We start from the raw sequence: 13,115 nt of genomic DNA, 5'->3' as shown, positions 1-13,115 counted from the left end.
CATCAAATATGATCATGCTATTCAAATTTTTAATGCTCATATTGCAAAATTATGCTGAATGATACAGAAGTATTTTTTTGATAAATTCCTCTGTAAAATGACAATTGATAAAATCCAATTAATACTTAGCATTTTTCATATTTTCATCTGCCAGTGATTTGAATTTTATAAATGATTATGGTATAACAGATTTTGACAAGACTTTGAATTAGAGATTTAATCAAATCATAAATCATATGTATATATGTAATAGAATATAAACTTCTAATTTTTCTGCATTAACGGACAGACTTAATGTAAGAGAGACAAGTTGATTCCTGTCAACAACCACGTCAATACCAAGTTTTTGTTAAAATTGTTAAATATTTATGCGCCCAAATTTATTTGGGGCGTATATTTTTTTTTTCCTGTCTGTCTATTTGTCTGTTTATCTGTTTGTTTTTCTGTTTGTCTGTCTGTTGTCAACTTTAACCTTCGCCATAACTTTTGAATCTTTTGAGATAGAGACTTCATATTTGGAATGAATACTCCAATAATTAAACACTAATTAAACGCTTTTAACTGACACCAAGGTCAATGACCTTGTGACCTTGACTGTGACCTATATGCGCAAGCTTTTTCGAACTTCACTTTAACTTTTGAACCATAAGAGATAGACTTTATATTTGGTATGCATACTTCACTGGTTAAGTGCTTTCAAATGACACAAAGGTCAAAGACCCTGTGACCTTGACTGTAACGTATGCTAAAAATAGCTTTTTCGAACTTTGTTGTATCAGGGTGCATAGAGTTTCACAAACAAATCTTGTTAAAATATAAAGTTTACCCCCCCCCCCCAAAAAAAAAAATCGGAAAAAATTTTATAAAAAAAATAACGATTGCTTTTGTTTGGTAAAAAAACCGAAAACTGATCAAAGGGAATAAGTTTGTACAAAATGGTTGTCATTGCAACGGAATTGCCTATCAATTTAATTTATTTCTAAGTAAAAAATCATCTTAGGGTATCCAAAATATAAATATAAACATTTATGGAAGATTTTATAGATGCTACCAAAATTACAGATTTCTTAACTGTCAATAAAGCCATAATTTCAGATATAAAGGAATAAGTTTGAATGAAGTCAACAAAGTTATGCTGATGGCAAAATAATCACATATGTGAAACTCAAACAAAATTAGGGTTACGAGAATTATTTATCAGTTGTTAAAATTTTCATCACAGAAAATCTCTTTAAATTTCCTGTCAAAGATTTCAAACTGGAGTAGGAAGATTTACCAATATTCCTCGAGAAGATCGATTATGTAATAGATGTAATTTTAATAGCATACATAATGAAACTCACTTTTTGATAACATGGAAAAAAGAACTACGAATTCTAACTCTTGATTCCCGCCTACAATTTGCACCCATTAAATTCAATATTAAATACAAAGAACAGTTCTATGGTAATTGACGAATTATTTCAATTCCAGCGCTAGATAGAAATTATCAGTTCTTGAAAAAAGTGAAATTAAACTTTCAAGAATCACCATATTTTGAAATAGTCTTTAAGTTAAATAAGATAAAATGTATCTCATATCTTTTCTTATGTTTTACGCAAAAAAAAAAAAAAATAAATAAAATTAATATTAATTAATAAAATACAATTATTTAATTGTAGATAGCTTTAAAATTGGTGAAAAATCAGCATTTTTAAAATATATTTTTTCTCATAATAAACAAAGAGATAGATGAAAATATTTACATTTATGCCTTACACACACACACACAATCACCCTTTCACAATATCCACTATCCATCTATAGATAATATTAAAAGAGAGAGAAAAAAAAGATAATACATGTAAATTCAATTTAAATACATATATTCATTTATCAATATGCGGATAAAAAAGAGATGAAAAAGAAAAAAAAAAGAGAAGACAGTTACAATAGTGAATGACATTTGAACTGTGACTACTCAAAAACAGGTTTCCATGTAGACCATATTGAATTAAAATACACCATTTTATTCTTTTGGATTGAAACAAATTTTTCAGCACTATATTTGATTCTTAGATGACATAAGAGTGCACTGAGATTTGGCATTTTCTTCTGTATCAAACAAGTAAAGATATATTGTTTAGTGTATAGTATAATAAAATTCACAGCTCTATTATTTTTTGACAAAGGAATCTCTCCTAATTTAACATTATTAATGTTAAATCCGACCCTTTTTGAAGTAGTTCTATATATATGTTGGCTCAGACTACTCCACAATGCCAAAATATTATTACAAAATAAAAATACATGTTGGATTGTTTCACTTTCATTCTTACAAAAGGTACGCAAATCAGTAGTTTTAATATTAATCTTTTTAAAATAGTAACCTACAGGAAGAATCCTATGAAGTATTCTAAACTGCAGCCATTGAACAGCTGTATCACTTGCAAACTTGCATGTAGGGTACATCTTTAATGGACGTTGAGATTGAATACTGTTCGTTATTTCCATATCCTTATCATGCATACTACCAGACTTGCTTCGGATGCTGAATCTGAGCTACATTTTCCAGTTGCGTGGACAGATTAAAGGTTTTGGTTCAGGTTTCATTTCCAAGTTACTATGAGCCCTATAATGAGTAAACTAGCATGGATGTTACATCTTAGGATGCATACCACTAGACTTGCTTCGGATGCTGCATCTGACCTACATTTTCCTGATGAGCGAACAGGTTAAAGTTTTTGGTACAGTGTTCATTTCCAAGTAACTTTGAGCTCTTTGATAACCAAACTTGCATGGATTATACATCTAAAGGTATATTCTAGCAGGGTGACTTCGGATACTGAATCTGACCTATATTTTCTGGATGTGAAAAGGTTAGTTTTTTTTATACAGGTTTCATTTCCAAGTAACTTTGAGATCTATGTTGAGCAAACTTGCATGGATGATACATCTTAAGATGCACTCTAGCGGACTTGCTTCAGATGCTGAATTCGACATACATTTTCCAGATGATGGACCTGGCTGGTAAAAGTAATGGGTGCAGGTCTATTACAAAGGAACTGAAAGGCTTATATAAACGAAACTTGCACAAATGATGCACCAAGGGAATGAAACTCTCAAACTTGCTTCAGATGCTGGATTTTGATTATGTTTTCATGATGATGAACTAGTTTGAAGTTTTTATATAGGTCTACACCATAATATCCAAATCAGAATTGCCTAAAGATTTTGAATTTTTGGAATGTACACATTTTTGGGGGTAATTGTGTGGCTTTGCCTTACTTAAAGACAAAATTCGTTGAGGTGAGTCTCTGATTACCTATGTTTCAAATATCATATCATTTGTGATGCTTGAATTAAAAGTATTAGCCTAGGGTTTAAGTTAAGAAGCCTTAGCTTTACTTGTCACATATATTTGATGATAAAAGAAAAGTTATTTATTTGCACTGTACATGCCTTCTTTTTACTTCAGGGCAAAACTGTTAAACCCAAGAAAAGGATAATAGATGGTGTTGATGACTTTGATATGTTGGTGAATAAGTACAAGAAAATCTTGTTCGGCAAATCCCAGAAATCAAAATAGTTTGATCGGTGATGATGAATTAATGTATAAAAAGAAAACAAGAAGATGAAGAAAAATGGTTACCACAGAATTGATCTTGATTTGTATAAAAGTAAAATAAATACACTTTTAAAAATCCTATTTATTACATTTTCAAATTTTCAAATTTCAAATACTTTTCCATTATTATGGCATACATTAGACTAATGCAATAATAAAACTAGGAAAATATCATTAGGCATTGGTGATTTTTTTTATTCCATTGTACGTTTAAAAATCATGGAATTAACCGTAATTAACTGATCAACATCTATTTCTTAATTTTAACCTGTATCTAATGAATGAATTTAAAAATAATCTGATTTTTAGAAAAAATAAAGAATACAAAATATCTTCATATCTATATTAAATCAAAAGATGTAATTAAAATTAAAAAAAATATTTAATATGTTAAAATAAAATCAAAATATGATTTTTTTTTCTCACTTTAATTCCGTAATTTACATTTATGTTATTTTTTTTCAAAAACAATATACAGTACCATCAAGTTTAGACAGCTTAAAAATTATTACTTTTACTTAAACCTAAATTATCTGAAAAGATATGATAATGAAACGATTTTAAATATAAGCTAAATCTACAACTTATAAAAAGTACATTTTTCAATAAATCATATAAGGAATCCAGAGAACGTGGTGACAGGAGCATCACCATCGGTATAATAACCAGATCCAAAGTAATGTTTGACCCAAACTCGATCCCCTTTGATAAGCCTTAATACCACCAAGTTCGGCCCTGAATCGTAGTATTCATTATCACCATTATATACCATTGTTGTGACTTTAGCCGAGCCATTTAGCACTATATATGTGTATACACTCTTATCACTATAACCTTGAACATTTACAAAGAAAACAAAGTGTCCGTCTACAGGGGCTGTGAAGACACCAGTACTGGAGTCGTACCCTCCTCCTATGTTGTAGACGATCCTATCAAACACCAGTGTACCACTGTTCCAGGAGCCAGTGCTTGAACTCACACCAGCCGTAAAGGCTACTTTTCTGGTGATGTCTGCAATTCAAAGTTCACTAAATTTGTATTACATGCAATTTTTGTATGTTACGTATTTTAAAATCAGCATTTATCATTAGGTACATTTGATAACTTTCGATAATTTCTTGGGAATGTTACACTGTTTTGTCAATAATTTCTGGTAATAAGATAAATTTTATCTACCTGTGTTTAACAATATATAATGTGTTAAAAAAATTAAGCTAAATAAATTAGGACAATATGTAAATTACAACCATTTTCATTATTCACTTATATGTACACATGTACTTGTATACGGAACGTGTCTGTAACTACGTGAACCTTACTATGATTAAAAAAAAATACTTAATACATACTGGTTATTTGTCCATAAACGTCTCTTATCTGATCGTCAATTCTGGTTAAAGTTGTATTGAATTTGTCCGTTTTAGAGTGCACGTCCATTAGTGACAGGCTTGTGTATCGCATTTGAACCTTTATATCGTGTAAGATATTCATTGAATCGGTGAGCTGCTGACTTAAATTTTTGTCAAATGCTTCGTTTTCAGTCAAAACATCATGAATTTCATTAAGTCGTTGAGTTAAGTTCTTGTTCTGTCTGTCATAAATCGCATTTTTGATTTCTGCCTCATTCAGTCGCAGAGTTAGATTTTTGTCGAGTTCCTCATTTGCTGCCAAAGTTTGAACTATTTGTTTTGTTCTTCTTAAATACGCCATTAATTCCTCATTGGAAGGAGGCTTTGACGCATTTAGTTTATTCAGTTCCGCTTCCAAAAAGAATACTCTGTTTTGAAGCAACTTTTTTTCGTCACTATGAACGATAAGATTCTGATTTAGTACCTGTATGGTAATTCTTTCTTGATCGGATTGTCTCTTTAGATTATCAACCTCAGTAGTTAAGTTCAGAACCATTCGCTTGATTTCCTCCACATCGGCATTGTGTCCACCTGGCCCATGGATTGTGTCGCTTCCATTAGAAGTTCCCTGCATTAACAATGCAGAGCCATCTCCAGTGTTAAACAAAAACAGTAAAATAATAATGTAAAAAGGATTTTCAGCTCGCATTTTGAAACCTTTACGTGGTCTTGTATTTCTTTACAGCAGTATGTTGCACCTCTCCTGATTTCCTGTGTATTTTTTGTTTCATCTAGCGACTTCGATTATATATACTCCTCTGATAATCCAAGGGAAAAAGATAAGAATGTACGAAATCTGGGATATTATAAATCTGTGATGTGGCTTTTTATATAACATTTCTTCTTTAAGAAATGCACGTTTAATATGTACATAAGATTAAAATCTTCGTTCAACAAAGAAACTTGAAAGGACATATTTTGGTATCTATCAAGTATAATCTTAATTTAAGAAAAGAACAAACAAGATATAAATGATTTGTTGCTACATTTCGTGGAAATAATGAAAATTTGCTGAACATGAGACTAAATAACGCATTGAATAGTTTCTACACTTGACACTGAATAAATATCTATATCTATAGATCAAAGAAATTGAAATCTTTATAAAGTTGGTCTGTGGTACAAGGACAGGTAACACGTGTTTGATTATAAATTACTTAATATTTTTTAGATACGTAATCACGTAAAATAATAAGTCGTTTTGGCCTTTAGTGTTCGATTTTCATAGAAAATCTACATATTAAATCAAATCTAAAAAATCTTGACTACACTATTTCGCAGAAAATCAGTTATGCTGATTTAAAGTTGTGTATACTGACGATTTCCTCAAAAAAAGTTTTTTGGATCTCAAGGAATTCTGGTTGTGCAACATACACACTTCGTCTTCATTTATTCCTTTGTAGGTATACGTAGCGGCAAATTAAAACTTGCATGTGTTTAAAACATGTGTTTCACTTTTGTTTTAGACCTGCCTTAGTATACAAATACCTTCATTCTTAAATAGGAACTGACTTCATCTGGATTGGGGATGAAGGGTATATCCGCGCCTCGGCAAGGAACTCAAAAAGTCATTACTTATCTTGGTAATTTTGAAATTCTTAAAAGGAGGCTTGAATTAGTAATCTCTGTGCAACAATTTTCATTTCATGCATTTCATTTATGTTTAAGGACAGTTGAAACAAACAAATTTTATCTTTGAAGGAGACTTAATATCATGTCACAAGTTTAAAAAAGTGGATGATTCTTAGAATTTTTTCTCCTAAGAACTGGAAAATGAAACATACTTGTAAAATTTTACTAATATTTCAATAAAGAAACAAATATTGACAAATTACACTCAGGAAAGGTTTATAGGTGAAAACAAATTTCAGAATATGCTAGCTTGGTGCTAAAAATGTTATATAAACTTTAGAAAATTATACCAAGCTACGTGAATTTTATTAGGAAAAGCAAAATGGTATAAATTAACCTATATCATATGGGCTGATTTTTACCATTTTGCTTTTCCCCATAAAATTCACCTGGCTTGGTATATTTTTCTTAAGTTTATATTACAATTTTAGCACCAAGCTAACATATTCTGAAACTTTTCTACACTTGTGACATGATAATAAGTCTCTTCCAAAGATAAAATTTGTTTGTATCATCTGTCCTTAAACTTTGTTGAAATCTAGCCTTAGATACTAATATGTTCAGTAGCATGAGATAGAATTATAAGTTTCAGATGGATACATGTACGTAGCACAAAGCCTCTTTCACTACGCATATGTAAAATAATTTTTATTCTAAAATATTTTTTTTTGGATAAAATATCAAATAAAGAGAACGCATAGATGATTCCTAAATTTCGTTTTTCCCGAAATTTTATGTAGAATTATGAATAGTTTGATGAGAGAATCAGTCTTTACATTTGATATACCATTTCAGTGGCGGATCCAGAGGGGGGTTACGGGGGTTGCAACCCCCCCCCCCCTTGAATTTGCAAAAATAAAAACGAAAGAAGAAAGTCCCAAATTTTTGATGTTTTTTTTACTATAGACAAAGTTCAGTGAAAGGCTAATGTTGTATTATATAGGGAAATTCGGTAGTGAATGCAAAATTAAACCCCACCCCTTTTCAAAATGGGATTTTCGGGTTCAGAGATATATTTTCCTTTCTTTTTCAAAAACTTTCCGGTAATTCATACAAGTACTTTTTAGGTTGATCATCCTCCCACTTTTAAAAACCGTACACCACCCGGTATCCTATTGAGTTATTTAACTACATATGCATGTATAAGCTTTTTGTGAATGGCAAGAAATCATGGTTTGCATTTACAGAAATTAAGAAAAATACCGAATATTAAAGATCACACCGCTCAACGTGTTATCGGCTACTCGCTTGTTATCGGACACTCGATGCAAGAAAAGCAATGTTTAAATTTCATATTTCAACGATAAATTTATATTTTAGCAAAGTTTGTGATCTAAGACGGATTATTGATTATACTTTTAGCAGCAGAATGCACAAATCAAATCACTCTCTTTCAAAAGATCTACAGCTCTTTCAAATGATATTTTACAAACATTTCGGAATATATCATCACATTTTAACATTAGCTGCAGATCTGTAGCTATCCGAAGAAATATATATTGATAGACCGGATAGCTACAGTGCCACCCATTGAAAATACTGTATATTTATTGCGCACAAAAAAGTGCGCTCGGTTTTCGATTTATTTCTCCATGTTCCTAAAACTGTAATCTCAAAATATTACTTACCGTGTGTTCCTAACATATTCTTTGACTCCTTCCACAACAAAACATTCTTCATAATTGTTGTTAATAGTCCTCCTGACCCTGATATTGTAATCATCGAACATTTCGCTTATTTATACTGCTATTTTGGTTTCAAAGATAATTCGGTCCAATATGCTTCGTTCAGATGGCATCTACGAATGTTCTTGATAGAGGAGAGAGAAACTTTTTAAAATTTTCCCTCTTTTGCAATTGATGTAAGAATTTGGAAGAAATAATCAAGAACCGAGCGCACTTTTTTGTGCGCAATAAATATACAGTTTTTTCAATGGGTGGCACTGTAGCTATCCGGTCTATTTATATATATTTCTTCGGATAGCTACAGATCTGCAGCTAATTTTAACATCTGTAAAATTCAATATTAGTTTATTCTATCAAACAAACTGATCTATTTATTCTATGGACAATCAGATACCTTTAGATCAGCAAAGTGAGATTAAAAGTCCAAATTCAGGTCTAGTAAACAGCCTTTAAAATTGTCTCGTTATTGAAAACATGTTATCGTCAACTCGGTTGATGTTGCCGGTTACTTCGGTTTTTGACGGGTGTACGTTATCGGAAACTCAGGATAAAAAGTTTCTTTCGTAAATAGATTAGAAAAAATCCATTATATTCTGCAAATCCTTGAAAATAGAAAACGTAAAAGTCTGCTATGATATAAATGTATATAATTTATATAAGATTAATAATTATAAATTTATAATAGAACTACTTATCTGTTCAACCATTTTTCTTGTTTTCAATTCAAGATAAGCTCTTGGAGACCGCTTCAGGCAGTTTCAAACGTAAATATATGTTTAATTAATCATAACAATTTTGCTTTAGTCTTCCTTTATAGTTTACATGTATTGAATTATTTTTTTTTAAAAATCAATTTCTCCAATAATCCCCGGGGAACAAATTTTTTTTGGTCCAGTAATGTCAATCGTATTATCACGTCACAGTTACACATATATAGCAGGTGTGGCATTAGTAGGTTAGCCCCGTACATAAAACAAGAGCCTGTTGTTTTGACGTCAGGACTTATGTTGATCTTCAGAAGAACGTTAACATATTTTTAGAAGCTTAAAATAGAAATACACCGTTTATAAGAGTTTTTTAATACTTGATCACGTGATCATGTGTCAATAACACAGCTCTCAAAATTAAGAAAAAATAATAATTCTTAATTCTTTTTTATACAATATAATTTGGACATGTAATAGATTAATTAAAGAGAGTATCCTTTAATAAAAACATAGTCCAGAAAAATATTTTAGAAAAAAAGTTAAGGGAGCCGACTGGAATTTTATTGTGTTAGAAACGCTTTAATTAAAAAAATATATAACATACATGTATTTTCGAACCGTTAAATAAACCTTTTTAGAAGGAGGGGTGCTGGTTGATTCACTTCAGTTCCTCGTATGTTTAACCTTTTCTACAAACAGTTATTTGCGTTTTCAATTACAATAAGGGGGAGGGGAATCTTTTGTTTCAGTATAAACATCCAATAGCAATGCAAAATCCATATCAGCCCCCCATCCATCCGAGCATGTGACCGTTCATCAGGGGGTTTTTATTCCTTCTTGGTACGTTAAACAACCTCCGATAGTTTAGAGATCCGTATTAACGTTTTTGCAATCTTTTTAAGTCAAAATTTTGAATTTTATGTCATATATTTTGGTCTAACTACCTGTTTGAAAAATTCATCTAACCACCCTTGAGTTAAAATTGTTTTGCATGTGTTTACCAAACTTATAAATGTAATCGTGTTCGAAAGGTTGTGAGTTTGAATCTCGGCGGTGACTGACCTAAGTTGATAAAAATGGGTAGCAACTGTTCCTTCGCCATGCGTTCAGCACCTTGATTGTATGTTGTTCAACGCCCTCCTGAGAATTTTCCCGTCATACGGAGACGCCATCACTTGCCGACGGAGAGCTTCAAAATTTGTCATACACTCAGCTAGCACCTAGGGCCGTTGAGCATTGAGGGATCTCTTTTGTGCAAGCACCTACTGCGACGTCTCACTGTGGGATACGAACCCGCGGCTTAAGGATCTACCCCTTACTTTGCGACTCTAGAGCAGACACTCCAACGTGAACTGCGCCACGCAAGTGACCTCGGTACCTTGAATTGAAATTTTAAACTTATACCATTCATATTTTCGAACAGGTCAAGATCATGCAGATTTCAGGGAGAAATGCCAAAAACCACTCATAAAGGAATCTGGTATTTTCACCTATATATCTTCCTTTTAAAAATCCAAGTTGAGTATTTGATATGATATTGTCCAGGGTGGATCTTATCTATAACTAATACAACCTGATAACAGTTTATAAAACACATTTAAAAGTGTAATAGGCCGCCAATTTTTCAAAAATTCCCTGGCTTATCACCTTTTGGTAAGCAGGTAATTAAACCTAATCTTTGAGAAATGAGAAGCTCTTTCCTCTGAAAAATATCATTTATGGCAAGTATAATAAAATGTTTTAAATCTGACCAAAATTTTTTTTTAAAATTCAGCTGTAAAGCAATCACTTCCTGGTGACTTATTATTTTTCATGTCTTTTAACACCTCTAAGACTTCATTTTCCAAAATTTTTCCCTCAAGTGTTTTGGCAACATGATTTTCAAGTTTTGAAACCTCAGTAACTGTTATAATTTCTGCAAGATCTATGTCGAGAAGTTCTTCATCCACAGAAGTGTAAAGAGATTTGTAATACATCCTGATTTTATTTAAAATTTCTGACTGATTGTAAATATTATCATTTTCCTCTGTTTTAATCTTTTTGATAGTCTTATTCAAATAATTACAGGATTCTAATTTACAAAAATACTGAGATGGTTTTTCTCCATCTTCAACCCATCTGGCTCGGGATCTTATAATATGACCTTGTAACATTTCTTTCCTTAAATTCTCTAGATCTGTTTTTTTTTCTATTATAATATATTCAGATTTATATGAGGTAACAATTACTAGCCCTATAATTGGTCGTGGTCAATCATTTTAAAAATCATACTGTGTTATGTTGCACTAGACCTTCCATATGAACATAAACATTTATTTTTTTCTACACTGGACTAAAAATAGATCAAGAATTTCCAACAATTGAATGTTAACTCGCCCTAATGCTCTGAGGATACTGCTCTTGGGGTAGCTTAATTTTTATATTGTCCTCAAAACAGCAATTAGTGTATGATATTATTAACTTTTTATATGAAGAAGCATGGTGAGACAGGTAATACGTATAAATGTCTTCGGTATGTCGTCAAATTTTTTTCTTAATAATAGAATTAATTAAACAAATATCCATGGTACAAAAATCCTAAGTCATTAACAAAAATATCCTCCAACTCTCATTGCATATTTGAACATTATTTCATGAATAAAAAAAACAAACTGCAAATTATTTTCTGCAAAACGAACCAGAATTAAGCAGTGTGGGTATTTTTCGAAATTCGAGTGTACAAGACGTCATTTAAATTGCCATTTTGAGCTAGGTAATAAACACATTTCAAATTTTACGACTAAATTTTCCAATTTAAAGTGATAAAATTAGTGTTCTATTGTCATTTTACATAGTTGTACTATGCTCAGTAAAATATTCACAAATCCTTTCTACTATGTAAAAGACATTAAGAAATAGTTTTTAAAAAAAGATGAATATCCGCCATTTTGAATCGCCATTTTGACTTTTAACTTACAGCTGCGCCATCATTCAGTTGTAGAATAGTGAGATGCAGAGGAAAAAATACAAATATGCAGTTTATGGATATTTCCAAATGTAAAATCCTGAACAAAGCGGAATAGAGAACAATAGACCAAACAATCAGAGAAAATTCGAATTATGTGAAGAAAAGACTAAATTTTCTGAGTTAAACTAATAATGTTAGCATTCTATTATGGTTTTTATAGTTTTATTACACTCAGTTAGATAATTACACATTATTTCTCCTGTTTGAACGATATTGAGAGAAATTTAGAAAAATTGGATGTCCGCCATTTTGAATCGCCATTTTGACCTCTTTAACGTCATTTTCATGAAGACTAGCATATTTTTTCGGATTCAGCATACTCAAAGTAGGTTAAAAAACAATGCTGGACCAAATAATAATTATTTGACGTTAGAAGTATTTTTTTTCTATAAATCGGACCAGACTAATTATTCTTTTCGTATTTGTTTCTAACAGATTTTATTATTTCTTTCACTTTGATAACGTACGTTTTGTCTGTAAGTAAAGAGTTATTTAATTTCCAGACACCCTTTCCTTTCTTAAAGGTATTGAATTTTATATCAAGAACCACTGATGAATGGTCCGATCTGTACCCTGGGTTAATTGCTAAGTTTTCAACTAAGTAACACATATTTTCATAATCCGACATGTGTTTATACTCTTAGCCGGAGAACATCGAAAGGTTACACTCTTTGTGAAAGTTTTGTCAGAAATCAAATTCAATCAACTTATTAAGACTGGGATTAAATTTTTGAATGAAGTATTTCTCTTTTTCTCTTCTTTCAATTATATTGTTTTGAAAAAGTTTATAAAAAGGAAACACTTTAAATTGTCCTTGTCCGCATCTATCAATGTGTTCGCTGAGTTTGATCTTACGGTACTCAGGAACTTGAATATGCTGTTTATGCACCCGAATTCTGGCTCTCAATGTGGTCCCCGTTTCACCGATGTAAAATTGGTTGCATCCACCGCAAGTAATAACATATATTAAATTTTTTGACTCACATGTCATGTCAGAAATAATAAAGAAATCTTTTCCTTTTAAATTAAATGACGTTCCTTCTCTTAAAACAGAACATGTGCCACATC

At 31.2% G+C, this 13,115-nt stretch overlaps 1 protein-coding gene across 1 annotated transcript; it reads right to left on the bottom strand.

Moving 5' to 3' along the window:
- Positions 1–4,034: 4,034 nt before the first annotated feature.
- LOC134257062 (uncharacterized) lies at positions 4,035–5,753 on the bottom strand. The gene is made up of 2 exons (XM_062739711.1): positions 4,957–5,753; positions 4,035–4,618 (listed from the first exon to the last, which is right to left on the bottom strand). Exons 1-2 carry the CDS (start codon positions 5,663–5,665, stop codon positions 4,218–4,220), a joined length of 1,110 nt encoding a protein of 369 aa, XP_062595695.1. The 5' UTR covers positions 5,666–5,753; the 3' UTR covers positions 4,035–4,217.
- Between the last annotated feature and the right edge of the window lie 7,362 nt (positions 5,754–13,115).

The sequence above is a fragment of the Saccostrea cucullata genome, unplaced genomic scaffold (genome assembly GCF_032062105.1).
Source record: "Saccostrea cucullata isolate Sc308-1 unplaced genomic scaffold, CSIRO_AGI_Scuc_v1 ctg821, whole genome shotgun sequence".
Taxonomy (NCBI): Eukaryota; Metazoa; Mollusca; class Bivalvia; order Ostreida; family Ostreidae; genus Saccostrea; species Saccostrea cuccullata.
This window is presented reverse-complemented; position numbering and strand designations above follow the sequence as displayed.